The sequence below is a fragment of the Dysidea avara genome, chromosome 13, assembly GCF_963678975.1.
Source record: "Dysidea avara chromosome 13, odDysAvar1.4, whole genome shotgun sequence".
Classification (NCBI taxonomy): domain Eukaryota; kingdom Metazoa; phylum Porifera; class Demospongiae; order Dictyoceratida; family Dysideidae; genus Dysidea; species Dysidea avara.
The window spans coordinates 14,994,940-15,022,934 of NC_089284.1; the positions used below are offsets into that span (position 1 = coordinate 14,994,940).

At 41.7% G+C, this 27,995-nt stretch overlaps 2 protein-coding genes across 3 annotated transcripts; one reads left to right on the forward strand and one right to left on the reverse strand.

The window, feature by feature from the left end:
- LOC136243505 (uncharacterized) lies at positions 1-27,614 on the forward strand. The gene is made up of 3 exons (XM_066035008.1): positions 1-363; positions 732-2,781; positions 27,384-27,614. The coding sequence occupies exons 1-3, from the start codon at positions 355-357 to the stop codon at positions 27,461-27,463; spliced, it is 2,139 nt and encodes a 712-aa protein (XP_065891080.1). The 5' UTR covers positions 1-354; the 3' UTR covers positions 27,464-27,614.
- On the reverse strand, positions 4,900-9,755 carry LOC136243506 (integrase/recombinase xerD homolog). Of its 2 annotated transcripts, none has more exons than XR_010694884.1 (2): positions 9,469-9,755; positions 4,900-5,221 (listed from the first exon to the last, which is right to left on the reverse strand). XR_010694884.1 is itself a non-coding variant. In XM_066035009.1 (2 exons), exon 1 carries the CDS (start codon positions 6,555-6,557, stop codon positions 5,595-5,597), a length of 963 nt encoding a protein of 320 aa, XP_065891081.1. In that variant the 5' UTR covers positions 6,558-6,875; the 3' UTR covers positions 4,900-5,221; position 5,594. The 2 variants fall into 2 exon arrangements, 1 of the variants encoding a protein (XP_065891081.1); XM_066035009.1 differs by lacking the exon at positions 9,469-9,755 and adding an exon at positions 5,594-6,875.
- Positions 27,615-27,995: the final 381 nt, after the last annotated feature.

Consider the following 27,995-nt stretch of genomic DNA (forward strand, 5'->3'; position numbering starts at 1 on the left):
ACATGCTTCTTCAAACATATTAATGCTCTGGAATCAGGACAGTGTGATACTAAATCAGTTTATCTGTAGACAGGTTTCAGTGTACTGAGAAATAACATGTTTGTACAAGCTGACATGCATGTAGTTCTCACACCCTTGTCTCTATCTCAATTAGTGTCAACTAGTAAACAAGTACCATTCCCAGCCTGTGTAGCACTGTATTTGACCACATCTTAATGTGATTAGACAGCTGTTGGTGGTTTCAATATAATAATAGTGTTTGATTGTAGTGTGGTCCACAGTTTGTAGGAGTCTACTGAAGTTGTTGGTAGTGTTTTTGTGCCTGCGATACAGTTGTTAGTAGCAATTGGAAAGATGTTGAAGGTAAAGATATAATGAATAGATAGCTTAATTTATAGGTGGGTGACATCAGTTCAAGGTCTAATACTAAAATGTTCTTAGAAGTTAAAGAGAATCTGCATGCTACAAGTACAAGTGTAGTATATGGCATGTATGGTCCAGCATACTATACTATGTATGAATATTATAGTGCTAGTACTATTAAAGTTTTATAGAGTGAAGTAGAGTCACACAAAGCTCTGGCTAGTAGTATGAGGTAAAAGTGTATTACTGGATTTTGAGGTGCTGAAATATATATAGCTGATTGTTTTTAGCAATTTAGTGCAAAAGGTTATGCAAGTAGTTGTGTGGTCATTGTGGGGAGACATATGATTCTTGTTGCTTTTATGTAGTTGTTGGTTGTGGTCATCTCACTGGCAAGTGTGGTAGCAGCTAATACTAACAATGCTCCAACATTTAATGCAAGTAAAACTGTATGGGATTGTACACTGGAGACAGCTGGAGACAAGCCTTGTGAAATAGCACTAGTGGTGGAGCCATTCATGTCAATGACGTATTATGACATCATTGATGGAGACAGGAAGCTTGTGGGGTATAGAGCACGTTATGATGAAGAGGGTAAACTTGTTCTTGTGTCTACCACACGGCGACCGAGTAATGGAAGTAAATTACACCAACCACTTACTGTTGATGGTGAATTCAGACCCTTGATCACAGTTAATGGTCAGATGCCTGGTCCCACTATAATAGTCAGAGAAAACCAAATGCTACACATCACTGTCTATAATGAGTTACCAAATGTTGAAGGAATATCCATTCACTGGCATGGAATACATCAGAGGGGTACATCAGCGATGGATGGAGTTGCGTTTATTTCCCAGAAGCCTATTCCCACACATCAAAGCTTCATATACAAGTTCAAGGCATTTCCTAATGGCACACATTGGTACCATGCTCACAGTGGTGCTCACAGGACTGATGGACTATATGGTGCATTGATAGTGAAGGATGACATACTTAGTATTTATCCGATTGTAGATCGTCCTGAGGAACATACACTTCTACTAATGGACTGGCAAAAAGATCCTTCAATTGACTTGTTCTATCAGATTAGAAGTAGCCTTGGATTTTATGATGACGAATATACAGCTTTTGATGATACTAAAGCGTTAGATAACACACAAGTTGCTCCCATCCCATTTTGGTCAGGTATTATCAATGACAAGGGAAGACACTACAACAAATCAGGTCAACACAATTTTGCTGAACTTAACAGGTTCAATGTTACACAAAACACAGTATATCGTTTCAGACTAATCGGAGCTCAAGCATTGTATGCATACAAGTTCTCCATTGAAGATCATGTACTATCAGTGATAGCTACAGATGGAAATTACATTGATCCCATTACAGAAGTACATTATGTTATAGTCAATACAGGGGAACGTTATGATGTAATTGTCAGTGCTGATCAAGAAATAAGAGATTACTGGATACTTGCGGAGACTTTGGAAGATCCAGAACTAGGAGATCCTAACTTTAATAATCGTATTATGAATCATAAAGCTGAGGCCATTCTACATTATGAAGGTGCCACTCAACATTTCAGTAATCCAGATATGTCCAGTACTTGGTCTTGCTTGTCTCGACATTGTTATTATGTCAATTGTCCTTATGTACCAGTTAACCCAAACATTGATTGCACTAATGTTGAAGAATTCAGAGATGCATTTAACACGTCTATTGAGAATCCAAAACTTGAGAAAAACCTTACAACATTTTTTTATGACTTTGGATTTGATGGAGAAATCAGTACGAGTGGTAGTTCAGTTGATGGAATAAACTTTCGTTTTCCATCTGACTTGCCTTCCACTAATGTATTCAGAGCAGGCGTTTGCCCAGGGAGAGGTTGTGATCATAGCGCTACTGACCATTGTGCCTGTACTCATGTGATCGATATCAGTAGGGTGAAACAGGGTGATGCCCTTGACTTGGTTATTACCAACTCTCCTGGAACCAAACCTCCAGATAATCCAGAATCATCCCATCCAGTTCACCTACATGGACACAGCTTCTATGTGGTCAAAGTTGGTTATCCAGTTTATTACCCAAATGGGACATATCAATCTCCCAATCAAGATATTGAATGTATTGTGGAAGAAACTGATGAAGAATGTAAACAATTCATTACTGTAGAAAAAATGGTTAATGGAAGTTTCAGACGACTACAAACTGTCAGATGGAATAATACACCACCAGCAGAAGTCTTTAACAGGGACACAAGTTTTCCACTGAAGGACACAGTCATAGTACCATATGGAGGATATACTGTGATAAGATTTGTAGCAGATAATCCAGGATGGTGGCTGCTCCATTGTCACATTGAGATACACCAACTAGAAGGAATGGCTGCTGTTGTTAGAGAAACAAGAAGTGGACAAGGTATGTGATGAAAGGGTAAAACAGCTTGCTGTTGAACCAGTTGTGATACACTTACAGTATATAGATCAGGGCTGGTTTGGTAAGATTGTTCACGCATCATAGTTGCCATGATGTAAGCTAACATGGTGCGTGGTGTTGAAGCTTGTTTTTGAGCTAGGAAAGCAATGCTGAGCTACATGTTGTTTTGGGGTGGTTTACAGGCAGCTATCTAGTGTGTTGTGCAGCCATAGATAATATATACTACATTGGAAGGGATTGGAAACCGGCTTGCGTACTTTTGATGCGGTGTGAGGCGTCCGCATTGAATCGTTAACACCTTGCCCTTTGAAGTGTCGGCATGTTGACTTGAACGAAACTGGAGATGAAACTAGTCAAAGGCTGAGAAGAAAGCATGTATGATCATGCTGTTAGGTTTGGTAGACTGGATACAATTAATGTTACTACATTCCCAACAAAAACTAAGTCCAGCGAGTTTGGTTGAACACAGTTTTGTTTGGTAAGAGCTATTATTCCGCTATGGCAGAGCAGCTGGGTTCTTTAAACGATCTAGGGGTAATATTCTTGCATATAACACTTACCACAGTGTAGCTTATGGTCTGTGGCATAAAGGATGATAAGTTATAGAGCTAAACAAAGTGTCTGTTCAGTAAATTCGAGTTCCCACGTTGTTACCTCGCGTTCTTTATAGTGAAGAAAAGGACTCATAAGCATATACTTGTGAGGAGATACTTGTATTTCTAGGTTTTTACAGGTAATTTAATACCAGTAAAACACATGAGAAACCATTAACAGGTGATGTTTTCTTGTAAAATAGTAGAAATCCTGTGTTGTAAAGGAACTTTTGGGTAATTCCATCAACTGACCATTTATGAAAGATGCCAACACAATTGTTAGAGTTAGCCTGTATATTTCCTATTTTTAGTTGTGTAGTTGGTTGCTATCCTAATGCAGATAGTCACATCAAAGTTCTACTGTGCATTAAGACTGGAGAGGTACTTCACACATAGATGATTATATGTACATACGTATGTAGCTATATTATCATGGTCACATAAGTAAGCAACAAGCATTAACATAATATGGATCTTGATTTAGGTACAATGAGTTAGAGGAGAGGTCACAGGAAGCTTCATTTATGCAGTAATAAGTGCTATGAGAAATTTACTGCATAAAGTCAAGTGTTCATTATACCTTCTCAGAGTGGCCAAGTGTGTTCCACGTTGATCTACCACAGCAGTTTAACAACTCAGATTGTGGAGTGTTTGTATGTATGTATGTATGTACGCAAGGTGTTTGGCTGAGAGATGACCATTTTGTTTTACTCAGACAGATATCCCTTTTATTAGGAAACAAGTAACTTTAGAATTATTGTATAAGAAATTGCTTTGGATTGAAATTAAATATAAATTTCAAGCATCCATTATTCAACAAAAATTGCAGTACATATGTATAATTCTACTGACTACTAGAAGTTTTCTCATATAAATCTCAGTGCAAGCTCTTCACTCGCTGTGTGCCTTTCTTTTTGTTTTGTTTATACCGGCTATCAACCAGTAGAACTGAACATTGTCATCACTTATTACACTCTTGATGATGTCTGCTTTTGAGGGTGGTGAAGGCTTTTTTAGTGCAATTAAAGCTGGCCTCGCTTGATATTCAATTGTACAGAAAAGCTGAAATGTAGTTTCTTTTACATACCATAGCCCACCTCTATCTTGCTTTCTTGTCCATTCTTCATCTGTTTCACAAAGGTCATCGTTGCTCCTTGTCAGCTCCATCAAGCACAATACTAACTCCTTTCATGATTTTCCCTCTCTAGTTGTTGATGTAAATGATGACAAACATAACCTGCAACATATCCTCCTCTCATTGCTTGTTGGGGTGCCTGTGATGTCCTGTTGTAAATAATGTATCTGAAAGTGGTTATCTATCAGTGCATTGAAAATTCTATCCGTTAAGTGCTGGTACAAAACTGGTTGAACTGGTTTGTCAACACTTATCTGCAAGGAAGTCTGTCCATTGTTTTACAAAGTCAACAGAAGTCCTTAGCAGGTAAAACTGCTCCTACCTCCCTCACCATACTATTACCCTTACCACCCACCCACAACACCTTGGGTTGTGTGCCACCAAGCGTGGGCTACTGTTTATCACAACTAACACTTACAACCACATACAGCAACTGCCTATGCACGTACAAGAGGAGAGTGGGGGCTTAGCCACAACTAATAATAATAACAGAAATAATAAATTCGGAACTGCCCTGCCCAAGACAGCCCCAGGAAAAAAACCTGACGGGCTTTTACTTTTTTTTTTTTTTTTTTTTTTTGCCCATCAGGAAAAACCCCAAATTAGCTCCACTCTCATGTAATCATGTATGCACATCAGTTCAAAAAAAAAAAAAGGAAGGAAACTCTTCGATGCCTGCCTTCAGAGACTCTATCTGCAGGGATAGTCAAGAGAACAACGTTCATAAATACATGGTATATATATAACAATTACACAGAGGGGGTGGGAGGGTACCCCACTTGTCCAAACACGTGGCGTAGAATGAGTTATCACACTATACCAACCTTATAAATACCACTTGTCACGTGAGAAGGCTCACGTGACCACCAATAGTATTCGTGCGGGAGCTTATTTTCTGTCTAATTCAGTACCCTCAACCGACAGAAAATACACCTCCCTCTCCATACTATTACCCTTACCACCCACCCACAACACCTTGGGTTGTGCGCCACCAAGCGTGGGCTACTGTTTATCACAACTAACACTCTAGGGTGACAAAGATAGCGTAGTACAATTTACACCTTACATTATAAGCCAAGCTGCTTGGTGACAGTCAGCCTCTGCTCTAATGAGTCCTCGATATAGCCGTCCTTAGCGTTCTCAGATTTCCACCTGCCATGCCTCTTAAACAGCCTGTCAGGAACTCCTGCATTGGCAGCCTGGGTAGCTCCCCCAGCTCTCATGCTATGCAATCCGAAGTCACTTGGATTGTAGCCCAGCTCTGCCAGCTTCTTTTTGAAAAGCTCGTTGAGACAGGTATAACTAATGCTGCCTGATTCACGTAACTTGTCCCCTGACTTGACTTTACAGATTGGATGAAATAGAAATCTTTGGTCCTCCCACCCCATCTGGGTCCTCGTCATATATTGTTCCAGCTTTCCAACTGGACAAGTATCCGCTCTGGATCTGGCAATGATGACCTCGTTGCCCTTCCTCAGCTGATCTGTCTTACTACGTGGCAAGCGTAGGGTCATGTACTCATCTTGGACAGAAATTTCACAAGGTCGGAGCTTCACTAGCTCGTCAAATCGTAAAAATCCTGCAAATAACAATAAGCACGCAGTCACAAGCCTTAGGTCAGATAAAGTGCCACTCAGCTCAGCAACTTTGACCATCTTCTGCAAAATGTCAACTTTCATAGGGGCTTTCTTGCTGACTGGTTTTGCCAATAATCTCCGGAGACTGTCCAGAATGGCTCTGACAAAAGGGGAAGATGTAGGGGAACTGACGCCTGCTGTGCAATGCACCCATGCCAGTGAGTTACATGCCTCCTCCACTGCTGACTTAGAGGCAACTGTGTCAGCCAAATGTTGCAGGTAGAGGCCCACATGGTGTTCCTTGGCTGGCATCACTGGCAGGCCATACTTTAGGGCCCACTGCTTCCATCGTTTGTATGCCGCAAGGTATTTCCTCACTGTGGAATCTGCTCTACTGTGCATCACGGTTTGTGGGAGCTTCCCTGCCAGCTCCTGGAGCTCTGGGTCCTCCATATCCTTCACTGCCGACCAAACCCCTCGTGAGAATAACTCTACAGAACCAACAAAACCATACAGTTATGTAGCTCCGCTTACCGGCTTGTTAATCTCCCTATGCTGCCCCGTGCTTAGGACCCCTGCTGGCACTTCTGCCATCCTTAGATCCCCGTTGACCGGGTTGGGTCTTATTGAACAGTCCTCCCATACTGGCTGCAACCTCTCTTGGGTCATACTCAACAGTCCTTTAGACTGTGACCGCACTAGGGTCATACTCAACAGTCCTCTAGACTGCGACCACACTAGGGTCATACTCAACAGTCCTCTAGGCTGCGACCACACGTACTCAACAGTCCTCTAGACTGTGACCACACTTGGGTCATACTCAACAGTCCTCTAGACTGCGACCACACTTGGGTCATACTCAACAGTCCTCTAGACTGCGACCACACTTGGGTCATACTCAACAGTCCTCTAGACTGCGACCACACTTGGGTCATACTCAACAGTCCTCTAGACTGCGACCGCACTTGGGTCATACTCAACAGTCCTCTAGACTGCGACCACATTAGGTAACATATCGGAAGTTTGGACTAAGTACACCTTTCCATAATTTAAGTACGGAAACTTAAACGCAAGGCCCAAACCTTTGTATTGGGGGTACCCTTAAATAACAAGGACCCCGAGTGACCTGGGAGGAATAGGTGATTTATTCTGGGGAGCTCCCGTATCTCTACTACAAAACTTGCCGGGTGGTTTTCACTGGGGAACAACAAGGGCCAGAAAGGGGCGGAGGGCCATTGGGGAATGATCAAGGTACCTGAAGCCATACATGCCCTGGCGTGTCCCAGTAAATGGGGAACCAAGAACAGAGGAGGGCACCACCAGTTGTTTTCACTGCCCCAGTCACACGTGAAAGTGTCAATGGCTTCCGCGCCCAGGCACCAATAGCGGGAGTTGAAACGGGGAAGTTGAGTGTTGTACTCATCAGCAAACCTATCTACTGTGTGAGGCCCCCACAAGGCATCCAACTTGCTGAACACCATTGGGTTAAGCATCCAGTCATCGTGATCCACTATCCTACTTATGTAATCAGCAATTTGGTTGCCCTCCCTGGGGATCCACTCTGGTTCCAGGCGAATCCTCCCCTTCACCGAAGTATCGAAAATTGCTAGGGCTTCTTGTTGGAGGGCAGGTTTCTTACTCCCATGCAACACAATTCTCACCACATTTTGGTTGTCTGTAAACCAACGGACCCTTTCGTTTTGTAATTTTTGCTCAAAGGACTCCAATACCAGTCTAACTGCCCTCAACTCTCTCCATGTTGAATTCTGCATGGCCTCTTCTTTAGACCATTGACCATTTGCTATCTGCCCCCCCATGCTCCACTGTATAGCCGCCGTAACCAGTATTACTGGCATCAGAGTAAACCACCCTGACCGCTGAGGGCTTAGGCCACAGGTCTAGCCCATTAAACTGGCTGATGTTGTTCCGCCAGAACTGGATTTCTGCTTTTGCGTCTTGTGATAGGGCCAGCTGTTGGCACCATGATCCCCTGGAATTTAGTGTAGCATACAAGCTGCGCGTCATTAAGCGGGTTACTGGCCCTAGAGCAAGAGACATTGACACTATTTTCCCTATTAGGCTGGCCAAAACTTTGGTGGGAATAAACTGTCTATGGTTTAGGGACTCCAACAACTCACAAAGGCGTGCTAATTTTGTCTTTAGAATAAGGAGCTGTTCCTCCTGCATGTTTAATTCAAAGCCCAGCCAAACTAGCTGCTGCACAGGGTTCCACTGAGATTTTTGCTCATTAGCTATAAAACCAGCACTAGCTAGGTCTTGCCTCACTCTTCCGCTAGCTTGATTAGCCTTGTCCAGCCCTTCTGCAGCCACTATACCATCATCTAGGTATAAAACCACTCTCATGCCTTGACCCCTCCAGTATCCTACTAAGGGTCTTAGCAACTTTGTGAATGCGTAACAGGCAGAGGATAGCCCAAACGGCAAAACTGTAAAAACAAAATAGGATTGTTCCCCATGTAAGTCCCATGCGAACCCTAGATAGCATTGGTGGGGCTCAAATACATCCAGGTGATGGTATCCTGACTTCAGGTCAAATTTGAACAGATAGTCACCCCTGTTGAGCATCAGCATAGCGGTTCTCAGGTCTTCATATTTAAAATGATCCTTACGTAAGTATTGATTTAAAACTCTGAGGTTAAGCACTAGCCTACATTTCCCTTCGTGGTTGGTCACAACTGATAATGGGCTACAGACAAAGGGTTTTTCTTTAACTTCTCTCACGCACCTATTAGCTAAAAGTTCCTTGATATTCTCTGTGACAAAGTTATGGTGATCTAAAGCCGAGCTGTGATTACTATGTTCGTATGGGGCCGGTGCATAGAGCAATGGAAGCTTGTACCCATCTCGTATCCACTCCAGCACTGGGGCTGGAGCATGTAGGACCTCTGCCCAAAATTTGACACTTTTCCTAAGCCGTCCTTGAACATCTAAAACCTGTTGGTTGGCATCCTGTTGTTCCTCTGCTTCCCTTCATTTGTTTCACACAGGTCAATAGTAAAGCTTGCTGGGCTCAACAGGGTTCTGTTCTGACTACTTCCATCTACCAGAACCTCAATTGGCATGACCTCTTGGTCACCAGTGGACCCTGATACCCTTGCATTATCAACACCCTGAACACTTTGACTAACAGAACACTCTGAAGCACTGTCAACACATACATCTTGTGTGACCATATTATTGACACCTTGTGGCTGACAGGTCAGCTGTTCATCACAATTAAGCAGTGAACACTAGATTGACCTCTTTTTCTACCTTGGGCACACTTCTGAGTTCTGTATCACCCGGCCCACACACATGTACATTACCCAAATCCTTCACAATTGAATCTATACTCAAAGGATACGGTCGTTGAATTTTGGTGCAGGCCCTTGCCAAATGACCATACTCATTACAATTGTAGCAGGGGCCCAGCAGCCTTGTCTTGGGGGGTGGTCCTCTGGGTTGCACATCCACTACTGGAGCCGCCACTCTGCTGGAGCTTTCGGGTCTGCTACGCTTCCGAGGAGCGTTGTCTTGTGCATTCCTCCTCTTTTTGCTGTACCGCTCTTTCTTTGCTCTGTACAGCTTCTTCTCGTCCGCCGAGTCGTCCGCCAGTTCGTCAGCCTCATATTCTGCGACCACCCCCCAATCCGAGCGGCTTTTGTCTGATCCGTATCGCCTCCTTACCCTTATCCAGCTCCTCTGTGGAGGAAATCTTTCTCCGATTCCCTAGGCGTTACCTTCGCCAAGCTTCTCTTCGCGGCGTCCAAGTGGTCCTCAACTGTGGAATTGAAGGTGAACTGGGCCTCATTGCCTTTATGCTTGAAATGGTAAGCCTTCTTGTTGATCTTGGTCATCACTTCCTGCAAGCTAGTCGCTTGGCTGGCCTCCACCTCGTGTTGCAGTTTGTCCAGCCTTGCCGAGAAATTCGCTTCGATTCCCTCCTTCGTGGAAGTGATAGCGTTCATCAGTTGAGTGAATTGGTCGTCTCCTAGTGACATCGCTGCGACAGAATATAGAAAACAGTATCCCACTTGTCCAAACACGTGGCGTAGAATGAGTTATCACACTTTATACCAACCTTATAAATACCACTTGTCATGTGAGAAGGCTCACGTGACCACCAATAGTATTCGTGCGGGAGCTTATTTTCTGTCTAATTCAGTACCCTCAACCGACAGAAAATACACATCTTCTCTTTATTATATGAAAAAGACTTTGACAGAGGATGAAATAACATTAGTGTAGTTGCTCTGTCAGTTGTTTAACAAAGACTTTCACAATCCGTTTATTAACATCTCTTAAGCACCATTCTAATAAACGCACAGCTGACTGCCTCGTTTGAATGGTAACTGATGTCCTAATTTCAAAGGACTTATCTTTCAGAACGTCTTGCAGAGATTTCACCAGCACGTTTTCTTCCTCTGTGGCGTGCCTCTTACAGCTGGTTGCTGATCATGAGTCGTTCCTACACAAATTAAAGCATGCGTTAAATAGTACATAATTATAACGAGTATTTAATGTTCTAAATGCTACTTAGATATCGAATCACCTGAAGCATCGTTAGAAGCAAGCAGCGATGTCGCCATATTTACAATACAATCCAGAGTAATGTAATTGATTTCCAATTATTGTAGAGCAATACATGTTGATAGATGTTGATAACCCTGGTTTCCAATCCCGGGTACATTGTATATATTATCTATGGTGCAGCCAAGAAAGCTGCCACACCGTATAAAGACAGGAAGATAATAAGCACAATTTTTCATGTATGCAAAGCTTCTCCAAAATTAGAATGATTTTTGTAGTGTGAACATATTAAGATGAATACATGTTCCAAATCTGATAAACATTCATGGAGTTAATTGCTTTTAAAAAGACCAATTTTTTGTAATGCCCACTGTATATGGGAATGACCTGAAAATTGAAGGTTAGCCATCGTAGCTCAAACCTTTTTGTGTGTTAAAATTAGTCACAGTGACAGCTATAGAGTTACAAAAAGAAGCTGGTGTAAATCTAATAGAATGTTTACAGTCACCAAGTAGCAAAAATGGTACAAGAGAATTGTCAAAAAAAGTTGTTCAGTGTTCACAAATCAGGGACCAACTTCCAAACCCTTTACCACTGAGTCACTGTAGTCAGCTGTTCAGTTCAATGGTAGAGGAAGTAATTAATGTGAGAGAGTAGTATACCAGTACAAAAAACACCTGAGGCCTTTTTACATTAGCTCCAAACTGGTGCAGCGTTTACACTGCTGTTATGGTCTAGTAGTTTTGGAGTTTCTTAAGTGTTAATTACTTTACAATAGCACTTAACTGTTTTTACCAAGTGGCTGAACAATGGAGTTAGCACACTGCCTACTAAGCATGAGGTTGATTCTTAAGTTATTGCTACATATGTAGAAGGCAAGCCTCAAGAAGATGTAGAGTAATATTGCTTATCGCAGCAGTTGAAAAGGAATTACAGTTATATAATATGATATTGTCAAATAGTTAAGCTTTTAAATTACCATCAAGTTGGACTTGCATCTTATGATCACTACATATTATAGTCAGCACTTTTACTTTGTTGTTGGACCAGTTTAAGCTGTCCTAGTTAAACTGGATTAACAGCTATCACCTTTTACACTATATTTAAATTAAACTACCTGCTGAGGTGCTTTAACTAAACTAGACTGAAGTCACCTCAGGACTTGTAAGGTTGTAGAACCCTGGATTAAGGCACTAGTGTAAGCTGACACTTGGGAAATGCTTGTTGCAGGGGTAAAGTGGTTCAATTCCTGTTATAGGCAAAAATAAATAAAATAAAATCGGGAACGTGCCCACAGCCAGCTGTGGGTGTACTCCTGAAAATTGTCTTCATAAAAATGTGTTTGTGTACCTATCTATCTATCTAACTGTCTATCTAGTCCATACATATCCACATGAGCAAATCCTTTTAATGGTAAAAGCAGCCAGCCTATGAGAATTAAATGCTTAATAATTAAATTTTAGCATAGCTAGGTAAACTTTGCACTAAGGTGGTTTCTTTTTGCTGGTTTGAAATACTGGTGTAGTGACTCTCTACAAACTTTGTAAACTACCTTCCCATTGGGCTCTTCATGTCTTTAACTACTGAAAAACACCATAGCAGGCCACCTAGGCTACTAGGAGAAGCGTATCATCCCCCCCCCCCTCACTTTTATGGAACACTGTTTGCAAGAAAAGATCAAGATACTCTAATAGAACAGTCAGGATATGGATACTCTAATAGAGCAGTCACAGTATCCAGAGAAGCAGTGTAGCAAGCTACTTAGCTACGTATGTGTAGTTATAAATAAGGAGATATAGTTGGTGGAGAGCAGCTATTGTCAGCAAGCAGTAACCTTTTTTTTTTTTTTTTGGTTGGTCTTCATCTTACAGTTGGTCTGGCCCCCTCACTTATTGGCCTGCTCCACTGCCCCTGTATCTCTTCCACTTGAAAGGGGCGTGTCCCCTACATACATGAACGAAAATGAAGGCCAGCCTGAGGGCAGCCTTGAGGGTTTGTAGAAAGAATTTACGGGAAAACAAATTACAAAACAATTGCTTTTGTGCATAATATGTTGTTTAAAGTGGTTTTTGTTCGGATAATGCTTTCATTGTTACAAAACAGAAACCTCTTAGTTAAAACATTACATTGTTCCAGCTAGCTATATAACTAGCTAGGTGCATGGCATCTGGTTTTTAAAAGTAGCACAACTAGGAGTGTGAATCATCAAGCAACACCAACTATCACCTATCACTTTACAAAGATATCATGATATTGTGTCAGATAGATAATGTGTTTATTTCATGAAATTGAATTACAAGTTAGTAAGTTATATGGAATGCACACTTGGTGTGTATAAGCTGATCACACATTTACAGTAATACATCTGAAAGGGTGGGTGTCATGTGTGCTTAGCTGCATGGGTGGGTAAGTACCTTGAGACATCCAGTGTACCTGTAGAAGAGGTACTACTGTTGACCAACTTTGTGCCAGCCATTTTTGCATTAAAATTATATATATAATCTGCCATGCGTACAGTTATCATGATATGAAGTTTTAATATTGGTATCATGATAGTAAATTTTAGACTACTTTTAGGACACATTTTTATGAAGCACTTTGACTGCTCTATTATGGTATTTGAACGCTCTAAAAATATCAGTCTTTCAGTTTTCAGTCCACTCCAACAACAGTAATTTTGGCAAAATATTCTGAGGGGGGCCTTGGTAGACCAAGGAGGGCTTCAGCCCTCCCCCCCCCCCCCCCCCCCACTTCCTTTCTGCTGCCTAGGGTTCAGCTTAATTTTTATCTTATAAATGAAAGTTGTAATCCTCTATAAATGAAACTTTTGGTTTAAATCTAAAATAGTAAATGTTAAATTCATAGATCTACCTAGAAAATCCTCTGTGTGTTATATTAGAAAAATCCTCCAGATATGTGCACTCTATTAGAGTATTACAAATATAAACTAGTTAAAGCACCACCGTGAGTGCAATATGGAAAAAATAGCACAAGGGCGTGCGCGAGAGACTAATACAGCACGAGGCAACTTCTTGTACTAAAATAGTGGTTGCGAAGTGTGGAGTTGACGCCTAGTAGCAGGAGGTGAGTGCCTATCTGCGTAAGTTCAAGACTGTGTGTATTGCAGTGATTAATTAACTATCCAAGGCATTATTCATACTCGTTCATACTGCACCAGCGTGAAGCTAGATACGTAGCTTTAATTGATTTGAGCTGCCGAGAGCGACAGTAAATTAAATGGCCAACTGCCAGCTTGTTCCTTGGTCGAGGCCTGGCTTAATGCCCATGAGTAAGTCTGTGACTATGTTATAGAGAGGCTTGTTATCATGTTTAGCGGGTGAGAGTGCATTTATAGAAGCCATGGTGTGGCAATGGGGACAATACCACGAAGGCAACTGGAAGCACTGGCGTTCCACCTGGCTTTACAATGTGGACAGGAGTCACTTTGTAGTGTTGACTAACGCTGTTTCTTCATTCGCTGTTTCTTCATTCGCTAAGAATGGCTTTCAGGTTAATTCGCCCACTTGTATTTACATCATGGCATTGTTCTGTGGGTCATAATTATTGAATGGCTTCATAACATTGCAGTGGTTTGATGAAAGGAATGCAATAATGTGTCTGGCATTGGTCATGCTTTGGTCAACTTGTTTACTGTTTCAACAGTGCTGTATTGGGATCAAAGGGAAAATACAGCACAGTTGAAATAAATACAGCACCCTGCCAGCTTTGAAGTGTGCAGCCAGGTGTACAATATGGAAATAAAAGTACACTTTTCACTTTGATCTTTTCACCCAAAGTACAATAAAGTCAAAGTATGCATATACAATTATTCTGTGAATGCAGCTTCTGTCTTCCATAATCATCATTGTGTCTGTAGATAAGAAGAAATGTGGGTAAAATCAAGCCCCAAAGCCAACTTATGGCCAGCTTTGAGATATGTACACCTGTAATATACAAAACGGTGAAATTCATGCAAATAAAAGTAGCCAAGCTATAAAAAAAAAGGTGTGCAGCCTTCAGTGTAGGGAAGGGGAGAATGACGCTTCACGTTGATGTGATGTACAGGAGCAGGAGGAGTTGACGGACTACTAACACTACACCAGCACGTGTTGACTCTTCTATTATTCACGTGACCCAAAACTCAACCCCACAAGCGAAAACACAAAACAATTATACAATACATGCCTAGGCCTAATACAATGCTAATAATAATAGTATTATATGGGTTGTAGTTAGTCAATCATCGACATCCTCCGGGGCCACGGTTAACTGATTAGTCCAACTCTTAATTCGTACGCGAGCCCTTGCAGCAGCATCTCTGGTTGGTCTCTGGTGAACAGGCTCAGAACTAACATCGTGATCATTGTCCCTATCAGTATCTCTGTTGTCATCACATGTTGTAGGCTCACATGGGGAACTCAACTCAAGAGGGTACAACTTGGCAATTGGTCGGTTTGTTCTCCCTGTGCTTGTCCTTATTTTGGCTGCTCGAGCATATCCATCAAGGCCTTCCATCAATTCTTCGATCACAGCCAAACGCCATTGTAGTCTGGGTATATCATCATGCACCAGAACGACGTCCCCCACTTTCACTGATTGTTTAGAAGTACCTGTAGCCTTGTATGCCTCTCGGAGGGAAGTTAAATATTCTCTCTGCCATCTCCTCTGAAAATGATTCAACAATAGTGTTTGTCTGTTGACCTTGTCACGCAGTGATGTACTGGATAAAAAGGTAGGGTCATGTTGTTCCTCTTCTACGGCTGGGTAAGGTAACATAGTCATGCGTCGTCCATAGAGCAGGTGCGATGGTGTCAATGGCTCAGGGTCAGTCACATCTGCTGATAGATAGGTCAGGGGGCGATCATTTAGTACTGCTTCAACTTCAACTATTAAGGTTTGTAGTACCTCCAATGTAATAAATGACTTTCCCAAGACTTTCCTCAATACCGTCTTCGTAATACCAATCAACCTTTCCCAAAACCCCCCGTACCAAGGGGCACGTTTGGGGATAAACTTCCATCTCACGCCCTTGGCATTCAGGGATTCTCCTAGCTTATCTGAGGTAAAAATCTGTTCCAACTCCTTACTCGCAGACACATATGTAGACGCATTATCGGATATCATCACTTGGGGCAGTGACTTACGTGACACAAATCGGCGGAATGCTCTCAGAAAGGTTTCAACACTCAGATCACAAACTACTTCTAAATGGACTGCCCTAGACAGACCGCACGTAAATAAACAGATATATACCTTCTCTTCAGTTCCATTGTTCTTCACGTGCAGGGCTCCGGTGAAATCTACACCCGTAACATCAAACGGCTTACCCTCCTTAACTCTATCAAGTGGCAATGGCGGTGGTTCTGGTACCATGTAGGGTTTTCCTGATACCTTACGGCAGGAGACACACTTTCTGATTAGTTGCCTTACTAACTGTCGAGCCGAGGGGATCCAGTATCCTTGTCTTATAGACGTAACTGTTCCAGTTACACCTGCATGAAGTTGCTCCTTATGAACAGCCAACACTATCAGCTTTGTCAAGGGATGATGTTTAGGTAGTAGGATAGGAAACTTGGTGTCAGAATCTACATGCGCGTTATGGATCCTCCCGCCACAACGTAAATAATCAGAGCTGTCCATGAACAAACGTAGTTGTCTCACGAGAGGTAATCTCTTTCCACGTTTAGCCCTAATGTTCAAAATTTCCTTGTGGAAGGTGGTGTGCTGACAACTGTGGATCCAGAGAGTAAGTGCCTTGTTAGTTTCATCCACGGACAGTGGACCAATATGTCGCTTGGTGGGATTCCTAGTATTATGGACAAATCTGTAAACATGAGCTGACACTCTTAATACTTTCATCAGTGAACTATACTTTGTAAGTTCAATAAGGTTGTGAATACCTGAGGTTACTGTGTTAGGTAGGTCAGTAGCACTGGTATTTGTCTCCATGACATCGTCATCCACTTGTAGGTGTAGGATCTCACTATGATTCCAAGCAGGCCAACGAGTTTCATCTGTGAGCCACGGTGGGCCTTGTTGCCACAAACACGATGAGTTTAGCTGAGCAGCACTCAATCCCCTTGTTAGTAAATCTGCCGGGTTGTCATTGGTTGGGCAGTAGAGCCAAGGAATATCTGGGAATGTCTTATTAATCTCTTGAACTCGGTTTGAAATGAACTGTTTTAAGCGTTTCTTACTGTACAACCAATGAAGCACAATTTGGCTGTCACTCCACAGCTTAACTGCGTATTTCTGAAGTAGGTGAGGAAGAGATGAAACAACAAATTGAGCCAGTCTTGATGCGACAACAGCAGCCATCAATTCAAGTCGCGGAAGTGTGTGTGGCTTGAGCGGTACCACACGTGATCTGGCCAATACAAAGCAGGTGTGCTCACCAGTTCTAAGAAATGCAATGGCACCATAGGCCTTCATACTGGCATCTGCAAACACATGTAATTCTACTGGCTGGGAGTATGTTGGTCCAAAGTAAAATCTAGGTATTGTAATCTTACTGGTATCTTGTAGATCCTCAGCTATCTTCCACCATCTGTTTGTGTGTTCTGGGAACAATGGGTCATCCCAAGCGATACCTGATCTCCATAGATCCTGCATTAAAATCTTTGCTTGAATTGTGACCGGTGACAAAATTCCTAAAGGATCATATACCTTTGATGAAAGTTGGAGTACTAAACGTTTAGTGACAGGTAGTGGTACTTCTGTGTTGGATAGAAACTGTTTAGGGGTGAAGCTAATGGTGTCAGTAGCTGTGTTCCACAACAATCCTAATAGGTTTACAGTAACATCACAATCAGCTGTTCCCTCAGCCACTGTAACAGCTTGCAGTTGTGAGCTGTTAGATGCCCATGATCTCAAATTGAATTGGGCTTGTGTCATTATGAATCGGGCTTCTCTGTAATACTTAATAGCTTCTGCTTCGGTACTACATCCACTAATGACGTTATCCACGTAGAGATTCTGCTTCATGTCCTGAGCTACTGGGCTATCCCAAGAATTCAGATGATGATGTAGTGTGGCCATAAGCATAAATGGGGAGCTGGTAGAGCCAAACAAGACAGTTTTAAATCGATAAATTTCAAGGTCACTTTCTGGATCAGATGGTGATGATAACCAGAAGAATCTGGTGTTGTCACGGTCGGACTCATCCAGCCTAACATGTAAAAAGGCCTTCTCTAAATCTGTAGAAATTCCAATGGCATGGGAACGGAAGCGTAGGAGGATAGAGCACATGTCTGTTGTGAAGGATGGACCAGTTAGCAAGCAATCATTAAGACTGGGGTGTCTAGCCTGACGGTAGCTACAATTGTACACGATTCTGATCGGTGTTGTCGAGGAAGCTTTACTAACCGGGTGATGTGGTATATAGTGGACATCCTTGGTAAGGTCTGGTGCAGTTACCTTCTCGATGAAACCTCTTTGTTCTTGTTCCATAATAATTTTCCCATATAGGTGCAGCAGTTCAGGAGTGTGGCTGAGTTTGCGAGCTAAAGAGCGGGTCTTGTTTTTGCAAACTGCATAGTTTGAAGGGAGGGGTGGATATTCTTGTTTCCAAGGAAACTTCACACGGTATGCACCATCCTCTTCTCGCCTGATGCAAGATTGTTGGTATCTCTCCAGAAATTCGTTCTCTACTTCTGCTGTCTCAGGCTGTGTGACATTAGCAGATTCCATCATCCAAAAGGTCGGAGCATTGTTACAGTCAGTAGCTGGTGTGGAAACATGAAACATACTGGCGTTAGTAGTAGGAGCTGGTGGAACAACAAGTGGTCCAGACAGAAGGTAACCTAGTTTGGACTGCATTGCAGTAGGTCCATTACCTCGCACAATGTGGTCACCCACGAACTGCCAGTAATAATCAGCACCAATCAATAATGAGATGTAAAAGTTACTGGATGTTGACACTGGGTTGGCTAGCTGAAGTCCCTGTAAGTGTTCTATGTTTATCAAGTGAGTATGATACCTGTTCTGTAGGGGTGCCGCAATGACTGGGACCAGTAGAACTGATATTGGAATAGATTCACCTGTCAGTGTCTCAACGTTGACTGTAGCATTGTCCAACTGTTTGGTCAGGGTTGGTTCTCCTCCAAAGGTAGAGATATTGATGTGTTCAGTTTGTTGAGGAGATATCATTAGCTTCTTGGCTAGTTGGTTAGACATGAAGGATCTCTGGGCCCCTTCATCGAACAGAATGTGTGCTTCCACTCGGATGCCATTCACACTAACTTGAGCAACTGCAGTTTTCAATAAGCACATAGAATTTGTACGTGTGGCGGGCTCTGGGGGAATAATGGCAGCATTCATTGCAGTGGATGATGGTGTAGTGGTTTCTGTTGTCTGAGATTGTACTGTTGACTGAGGTTGTACTGTTGTTTGGGGTTGAACAGAAGTGTGAGGTTGCACTCTCTCTGTTGTGATAGATGCCTGTGTAGTGACTGGAGTGGTATTAGACTCAGATGGCTTGGTAAATGCACCGCATAAGCTAGTATGGTGCTTCTGTCTGCACAATTTGCATCTCAACTTTGAAGGACACTGTGAAGCCCTATGGTGCCCCAAACAATTAAAGCAGTGTTTCCCCTTCTTAACTAATTCAAAGCGTTTTTGGGGATCCTTAACAACATCACAGCGACCACAAAAATGTGGACCCTTACAAAATACACAGGTGTTCTTACTAGTACCTGAATTAGCAGGTTGGGATTGACGTCCACTTGCACCGGTATGTAGAGTGGTAGCCATTGTAGACTGGTAGGGTTCCATTGTCTTGCACTTGTTGGACAATGATCCACATTCTAAAATAGTGATTTCCTTCCAAATGGCATCTCTTAACTCTGCGATGGTCCATGCCCCAACGCCGTGTTCTCGAACAAGGTTCTTATGTACATCACTTGGTAGCTTTCCCAGAATGATAGGCACTAGCATTGATTCATACGAGTCTTCTGTTTTGCCAAGTGCAGTCAATCCTCTTATGTGGGCTTCTATTGTGTCGTAGAACAACTGCAGACTGGACAAGGACGAGGTGGGACAGTTGGTTTGTGACAGAGCTTGCATGTGTGCCTGTTCGATCTTATGAGACTGACCATATCTCTGTGTAAGAAGGGCTATGGCATGGTCATAGTTAGCATCAGTGAGTTGTAGTCCAGCTATGGCCCTCAGTGCATCACCCTGCAACTGCGCTCTCAAGTAGTTGAACTTCTGCACTTTGCTTAGGGAAGGAGAGTTGTGTACGGCTGCATCAAACGAGTCTTTGAAGACTTGCCACATCAAGGTATCCCCCGAAAAGTGGGGTAAGCTTAACTTAGGTAATCGGCTTACCGGTTCTCTGGTTACTGGTGGTGGCAACGTGGGTACAAACTCTGGAGCTGTTACACTGAGAGTGCGAGCAGGTTCTCTAGTTTTCTCAAGGCGGTGTTTAATCAGACTCATATACTCAATGATGGTGTCCTGTATTTCTTCTGCTTCAAGAATCTCAGTTTCTAATTCCTCTGATGTCTGTATTGATGAGGCGATCTGCCCGTTCAGCTGTTGTAATGTATCCTTCTTCTGGGTTAACTGTTCTAAATTGCTGGTGAGTTTGGCGACTTGAGTGTCCGTCAATGGGGTTTCCGTCTCTAGATTCTCGTCTACTTTCTTAAATATACGAGTAACATGTGCGCGATACGCCGCACGTGATCCCTTTGTACGTTGAGTCTCCTCCATCTCCGTGAATGTTTTCTACAAGGAAAACGACACAAAACAAATGAACACTGTAGGTGAAGCGCTTGCCTTCCGGGGTACCGTTTAAGAAATGCTACGGTACCAAGCGTTTTCGCGAGGGGTTACAAGGTCCGGAAGTAGCTCGTTTGACGAAACGACTCCAGCGTCACAGCACCATGTAGGGAAGGGGAGAATGACGCTTCACGTTGATGTGATGTACAGGAGCAGGAGGAGTTGACGGACTACTAACACTACACCAGCACGTGTTGACTCTTCTATTATTCACGTGACCCAAAACTCAACCCCACAAGCGAAAACACAAAACAATTATACAATACATGCCTAGGCCTAATACAATGCTAATAATAATAGTATTATATGGGTTGTAGTTAGTCAATCATCGACATTCAGAGAGTAGGTTATGAATAAATGTGGTAGCCAAGAAATGACTGCAATCATGTTCATTCCAATCTATTTTAATAATTGCTGCCATGCACTTTTTTACAGTTTGGTTGTTTTTTTTTTGCATCAGGTTCACTATTGAGCACTAATCATACAATACGGTAGGATCATGAAGGTTTGAGCTTTTTTGGCCAAAAATATCACCTTAAAACCAGCCTCACAATAACTTCATGGTGCCTTGGCAGTATTGGCTAGGTATGACCAAACCCAAAAGTGTTAGTATGACGTATTTAGTGGAATTTTCTACTGACTGACTGACTGACGGATGCCTTCAGACAAGCATAACTCAATAACATCTAAAGCTATGGGCTTGATTCTTTCACTGTTCGACATCGCTTCATCCAGAGATAGGCCTTTTGGCATATTGCAGTACGTACAATGCATGCATCATGGACTTACCTAAGTTACCTTTGTCCTCCTTTATGTCCCATTTCTTTTTGCTGACAGCTCAAAGTGTAAATTCACGGTAGCTAGCACAATGGCTTCCCTACAGGAATTGTCCGTATTTTCCATGGTAGCTACAGAGGCACTTCTACTGTTCTTCATTTGTGATGGTGTGAAATGGGCTAAACATAGCTTAAAGCAGAGCGTAATGGCCACTAACGAGTCAGTAATTGATAGTTGGGGCATGTGAATTGTCTGTATTTTTCGTGGTGACTGGATTGATTGCAGAGGCTCTTCTCCTATTGCTCTTCATTTGTAGTGCTGCGTAACAGGCTGAACATAGCTGAAAGTAAAGCGTAGTGGCCATTCACTTTTGAGCCAGTAATTGATAGCTGGGGCGTGCGTTCAGATAAAAACATTAATTCTGGCAGTCTTATTTCTTTTGATGCAGTATGCGCAGGTTCACCAGTCATAATAATGTTACAAAAAAGTAAGCAAACAAGTACAAGGAAAAATTAGGAATTTTAAGTTCAATTATGGATCATAGAAAAAAAGTAGGGAACAAGGGAGGTTGCCTACACCTGGCGACCTCCTACTTTTTCTGTGATCCCTAATCGAACTTAAAACTAATTTTTCTTTTAGAGTTTGGCGGTATTGAAATTTGAATACACGGTATTAGTAACAGGAAAATATCGCGGTATATCGGTATACAGTTAGCTTGTTATTGTAAGTATTGCATCGTATAGTTCAGTACAAGTAAGCATGTGTTATAGTGTGACAACCTCAAGTTTTTGTTTAGGGTGTGTCTGCTAAACCATCAACAAAATTGGATAATTAAACACCAAAGGCTGGGTTAAAAGCAATCCTATACTGGTATTCATCGATATACTGGTATTTCGATATATCGGTTATTAAATGCTGTCACGGTATGATAATCGGTTATGACAATTTATTACGATAAACAGTATTACGGATATATCGCAGAGCACTATTTTCTTTATTTATTATTAACCCATTAACAGCTGAATTCCTGGAGGGAATTAAAAAAAACGCATGACTCAAGACAAGCCTCTTTTCTAAGCAAACAAACGGTTAAATCCCTTGGAAACCATATATCACTATGTTCCCCATGGACCAAGGAATACAACTATATGCAATTTGTTGCCATAGCAGCAACCACATATACATTACAATATTTTATAACTCCGTATTTTTATATGCAAACGGTAAAACCATACTTGACACAGTTATTCTAACTTTAGACAGCTAACAACAAACCTTACTTCATCACAACTGCATTGTATACGCCGACGGGTGAAGCGCTTCATTTCCCTGAGAGCGGAAGGCGATGTTTCAGGTAAGCGTATTCAGCCATAGATTTTTGATACGATTGCCGTACGCGCATGCATAAATACTCATGCAATAACAATGGCGTCGTCACGTTTCACAAATTCAGTGATGATAGAGGTCATAGCAGCAAAGGAACGATCAATGACGAAGCGATTTCTTAGGGAGAAGTATGAAACAAACGAGTCTATCGAAGCAGATCAACGGTATCGTGATGTTTACGTGAGTGAATGGACGTATTTGTATTGGTTATTGTTTACTGGCTAATATAGATTAGTATACAAGCAATTAGCATTTGTTACAAAACATTATATGCAAAACAATAAAGTGCTGCGTACTAGTTACTACAGTTGGGCTAGCTAGTGTTCCAGTATTCTACCTTTGTGTGATAAAGTTTGAAACATTCCCTATCGTCATTTACACATAAATGTACATTACAGTAAGAACATTTAAATCGAGTTTCATGCCTCAGTTCACTTCTAGAAAGATGTTGCTTGTTCCTTGTCATGTTGCACACTACACATTCAAGTTTCTTTGTTTGTTGTATAGGCCAGTGACCAAGATTCAAGTTCAGTCGTGTTTCACTATGCTCCCTACTCCGCTGACGACCAGCTCGTTGCCGGAAACGATAAGGTCCGATTAGCTGATTGGCTACTGCAATGCGGAAGCTAAGATAACTTCGCTTTTGTCGACTTGGATAACCAGCATACAGTGATGGATTGGAGTACCTCTCTAAGATGTAAGCATTGTAAAGAGCACATTCTATCAGATGAGCAAAAACTCTTTTCCACCACTTGCGGGATCTTCTTTCCACATTATAGTATCCTATATGCTGATCACTGCGATCCACCCCTCGCATGTACTGCTGATAATCAGGCAGCAGTGGCGGACAAGAAACATCACTTGATGTCCCATCAGGATTAGTACGTCGGACTGTCTCTCCATGTGATGCTCCTTCATGAAAGGTTGATAGAAAATAGACAAATCTTCGATCATACCATGCTGCTGCAAGGAGTGGACCATTTGATAGGTAATTATATTATCCCCTATCTTCCGTTGTCCTTCTAATTATTGACTTAGGAAACCCTGTTCTGTTTGTTCGAGCTGTCCCACAAGCGTTGTTCTGATCTTCATACAGGGCCATGTACAGACGAGGGCTGGTATAATAATTGTCGGTGTAAACTTCATGTCCTTCAAGTCCATCCATAAGTTCCAGTACAACTCTTGAACAAAGCCCAATATCAAGGTTTGACTCCATGTTTTTGCCTGTGTATATTTGCATTCTGTATATGTACCCATTTGTTGCATCACACAACACAAACACTTTTATCCCCCACTTTGTAGGCTTGTTCTTCATATATTGCTTGAAGTTGAGACGACCCTTGAAAGGAATCATAGCCTCATCTACAGTCACAGCCTGGTGAGGTGTGTAATTAATTGGAAGCACATTGGGCAGTGACCAAGTTCAGCAAGTTTCTCACTTTGAAAAGTTTGTCATGTCGTGGATGCCCTGCTGGATGTTGCTGTCTATTATCAGCAAGATGAAGGAAACAGTAGATCTGGAGAAACTTGTCTCTACTCATTATTTCCGAGATACCAGGAGTACTCAGGACCTCCTCATCAACCTGCCAGTACATGTCAAGGTGTGGCAAGTGTAAGATCCCCATCATTATGAGCATTCCAATAAATGCCTTCATTTCTTCACAGGTGACATCTTTCCACGGTCTTGCATATTGCCGACAGGGAAACTGCAAAGCAGCATAACTATTGGTTTCAGTGACCAGCAAGTCCCAAACATCATCAGTAAAGTACAAATAAAATAAATCAACTGGCCTTGTGTTTGGTGGAAATCGTACATTTGGACCAGGAGTTGGTGAGTAGCTAAATTTAGTGTGTGTGGGCTCTATATTCTCCCACTCTCCAGGTAGAAAAGTTACTCCAGCTGCTCTTCCATCACCAGGTATGGTCCCATGTCCCCTACCAGCACCACGACCACGTCCTCTGCCACGACCACGTCCTCCACCAAGACTATTTGTTCTACTCCGACTACGCTCCCTGCCACGACCACGTCCTCTGCCGTCACTGCGACGTACACCACGTCCACGCCTGGCACTGTCAGTAGGTCCTACACCACCACCACCTCTTGTTGTACCCCGTCCTCGTCGATGTGCACGTGCTGCTCCTCGAGCTGTTGTAGTGGCACAGGTTGGTCGATCAGGTGATGTTGGTATGGAGTCATCATTGGAAGTGTCACTATCAGTAGGATCAAGTCGTCGTTGCTTGGGAGAACTTGGGTGTTCTGAACTGGATTGCTGCAAAAGAATACAAACATTTATTTGCATTATGTAGTCACTCATAAATAATTTTACTTAGCCACAACTTGTATTTTTTTATCTATTGTCTGTATGTTTTCTATTGGTATGCTTGTATGTATTCTATCTCTTTTCACCAGTGCATATTTATCATCAACCATTTATACCATTTATCATGAATAGTTGTCACCTATTCATATCTATGTGAAATCATTTACACTTTCATCTCTATCATTGTGATCACTAATACTTCCTGTCCTACTGATGGCTTCACTTTGTTCGCTGGAAGCATCATCAAACTGTTCTTCATCAACCCTCTCTTCAGTAGTAGGATCGTTCATGTCTTCAGTAGAAGGATTGTCCCTGTCTTCAATATCATCTCTGTCCTCATTCAGGTCGCCAGCAGCATCCCAAGCGTCTGCCACTGGTTCGAGTACAGCTTCAGCCTCCAATTCGCTTCGACGGAGAACAGGCTCGCCCAAGTAGGCATATATCTCTTCTCCTTCATTATCGTCGCTCTCATCACTGCTGAATCCATCATCAAGAAGAGTATCGAGAAGGTCTGTTACGGAAAGTCGGGATGCCATTATGTCATTTACGCGCAAAATGCGAATCGCTTTGCGGGAAGGACCATTTATCCTAGTAACCAAAGGGGTGTGGTCGTACAAATCTTAGCACACGTGCGTCGGCCCTTATGGAGCTGCTTTATGGTTAAACCAGCATGCTTTGCCAAATCATGTGGATTTCTAACGCCATATGGTGGCTACCGCCGTTAATGGGTTAATGGTTCTGAAAAAGACCGAAGTCTTATATAACCATACAAATTGAATTATATAATCATAAATCTACTGTCTCTCCAATAAATGTCTAGTAATGTCTTAAAAGAAATTGTGTCTGAAGTATTTACTATATCAGTTGGAAGGGTGTTCCAGTCATTGATTATTCTGTTAGTGAAAAAATTTAATCTAGTGTTGGTGTTGACCCTTTCCTTATATAACTTCAAACTATTAGATCTTGTGGTGTTATAACTTAAGGTGAAAGATCTTGATGTGGTATATACCTCAACTAAGCCCCTGATAATTTTATAGGTAGTTATCATGTCCATTTGTTTTCGCCTGTAATAAAGGGAAGGGAAGTTTAAAACTTGTAATCTTTCCTCGTAAGTCAACCTACACAAATCTGGAACCATCTTGGTAGCACGTCTTTGCACTGCTTCTAATGTTCTAATGTCCTTCAATAGGTAAGAATTCCAGATTATATATGTTTCTGTATACTTGTTTATTATAACCTGTAACCGGTGTTGTTGGTTATTCCACATACTACATGATGTTTATCTGTGCAAATTCTTGACAACTACTTAAAGTGAAACCTTGTTAATAGGGCTGGACCAAAATTACATGTGGCTTTTGTAATGAGGTCATGAAGTCTCGTGAGTTGGACATGTTAAAAGTGTGTGGGCATGGAGACCATTCACCAATATTTTGTTGGCAGGCACAACGTAATTTTTATCCTGGAAGAAATGTCATGCATCCTTAGCAAAAGTTGTTTTATCCCAAGTGGTGTTGTATCATTTTATGCACCAACTATGGTGTTTTGATTGGCTCTGCCAGAATTTTGGCAGTGGTGAACATTATTACTAGACAGTTTTTTCCATGCCCACACACAGAAAGAAGAAAAACCGGCTGCTTTGCAAGACTAGTCAAGACATTCACCTTACCTACGTTTGAGACCTATTAATATGGCCAATGAGTTGGTGATATTGAAGAGGTGGTTGCTAATTGAGGGGTTTCTCTTTTAAACCAGGCACATGTCCTGCTTCAAATTGTTCTCCAAAAAATGTGTGTTGTATGTATGTTTCTATGTCTGTTTACACTCACACTTGTGCAGCAATGAAGGTTTATTTTAATGCCAGCCAGTGTGAGTGCTCTGTAGGCTTTGTACTTACAGGCAGATAATATTTGAGATAATTATACTTTTGTGCCAATTCCGAATACTGGGAGGTTTCTGAATACAGTGTGAACATGTTTTAATGACCAAAAATAACAATGCAGGCCTTGTAGACTACCAGATTGTGTATCCTTTTGTGGGTGTGTCTCTCCACATACAAAAATGAAAAGCAGACTAAGGCTTGTCTAGATAATTTTTTGTAAGGAAACGCCATAGACAAACTATAAAACAGTTAAGAAGATAGAGTTCTGAGCATTGTTTGTGGTTTATAACGGTATGTTCAACTGAATTACATGCTTCCTTAGCAACAAAAAAGTGGTGATTGATTAATGAATTACAAAATACATGAAATTACAACTGTGACAAAATGCTGCATGTATTTAGCTAGTAATACAAAGTCAAGAACAGTAGTAAATGACACCATGATTTTAAAATGTTGAATCTCAGTACTATTATAGTATTACCAAGAGTTCATACTGAACAACTGGTATTATCTAGGCACCTGGTTTTTAGAAGTACCACATCATTGGCTTGTTCAAACTATAGATGTGTTGTTTTTTCTTTGTAGTTAATTGTATTCTATTAACAGGTCTCAGCTGGACAAGACCTCAAGCTTGGCCTGTTGTGATGACAGCCACTTTGTTAAGCATCATCATCCTGATGGGATAGCAGTATTCCACCACTACATGACCAATTGTAACATGATAGGCATTTAGGGATGGTTTGGCTATTATGCATTTAATGTATGTATGCTTTAATAGTGTTGTACATTGTACTTGTTCAGTTACTGATAACACATTCAAGCTATTCGAATATAACAATCACCAATGTAACAAATATTTCACTAGTGCAATACACTACTGAAACAGTTTCCATGCAAACTCAGCAGAAAGATGTGAAGTGAAACTTTAAAAAAAAAATCACTGGGTATATATGTAGCAACATGTGCTGAAATTGCAATTAGTTTGCACAGAATATTTACAGGACAAGTCAATATTGACTTATCAATGAAATTATAGTAAATTTTTACAGCTATGAGCATACTGAGGAGAGTGTATGTTCCACTCCTAAGGAATTGATTTGTCACTCCCAGCAATAGATTCTACTATAAATTAATAGCAATGTAGCTAGTAATCAGAGCATATAAGTAGATTAAAACAAGATTCTATCTACTATCTGCAGCAGTTTGCAAAAGATTGTG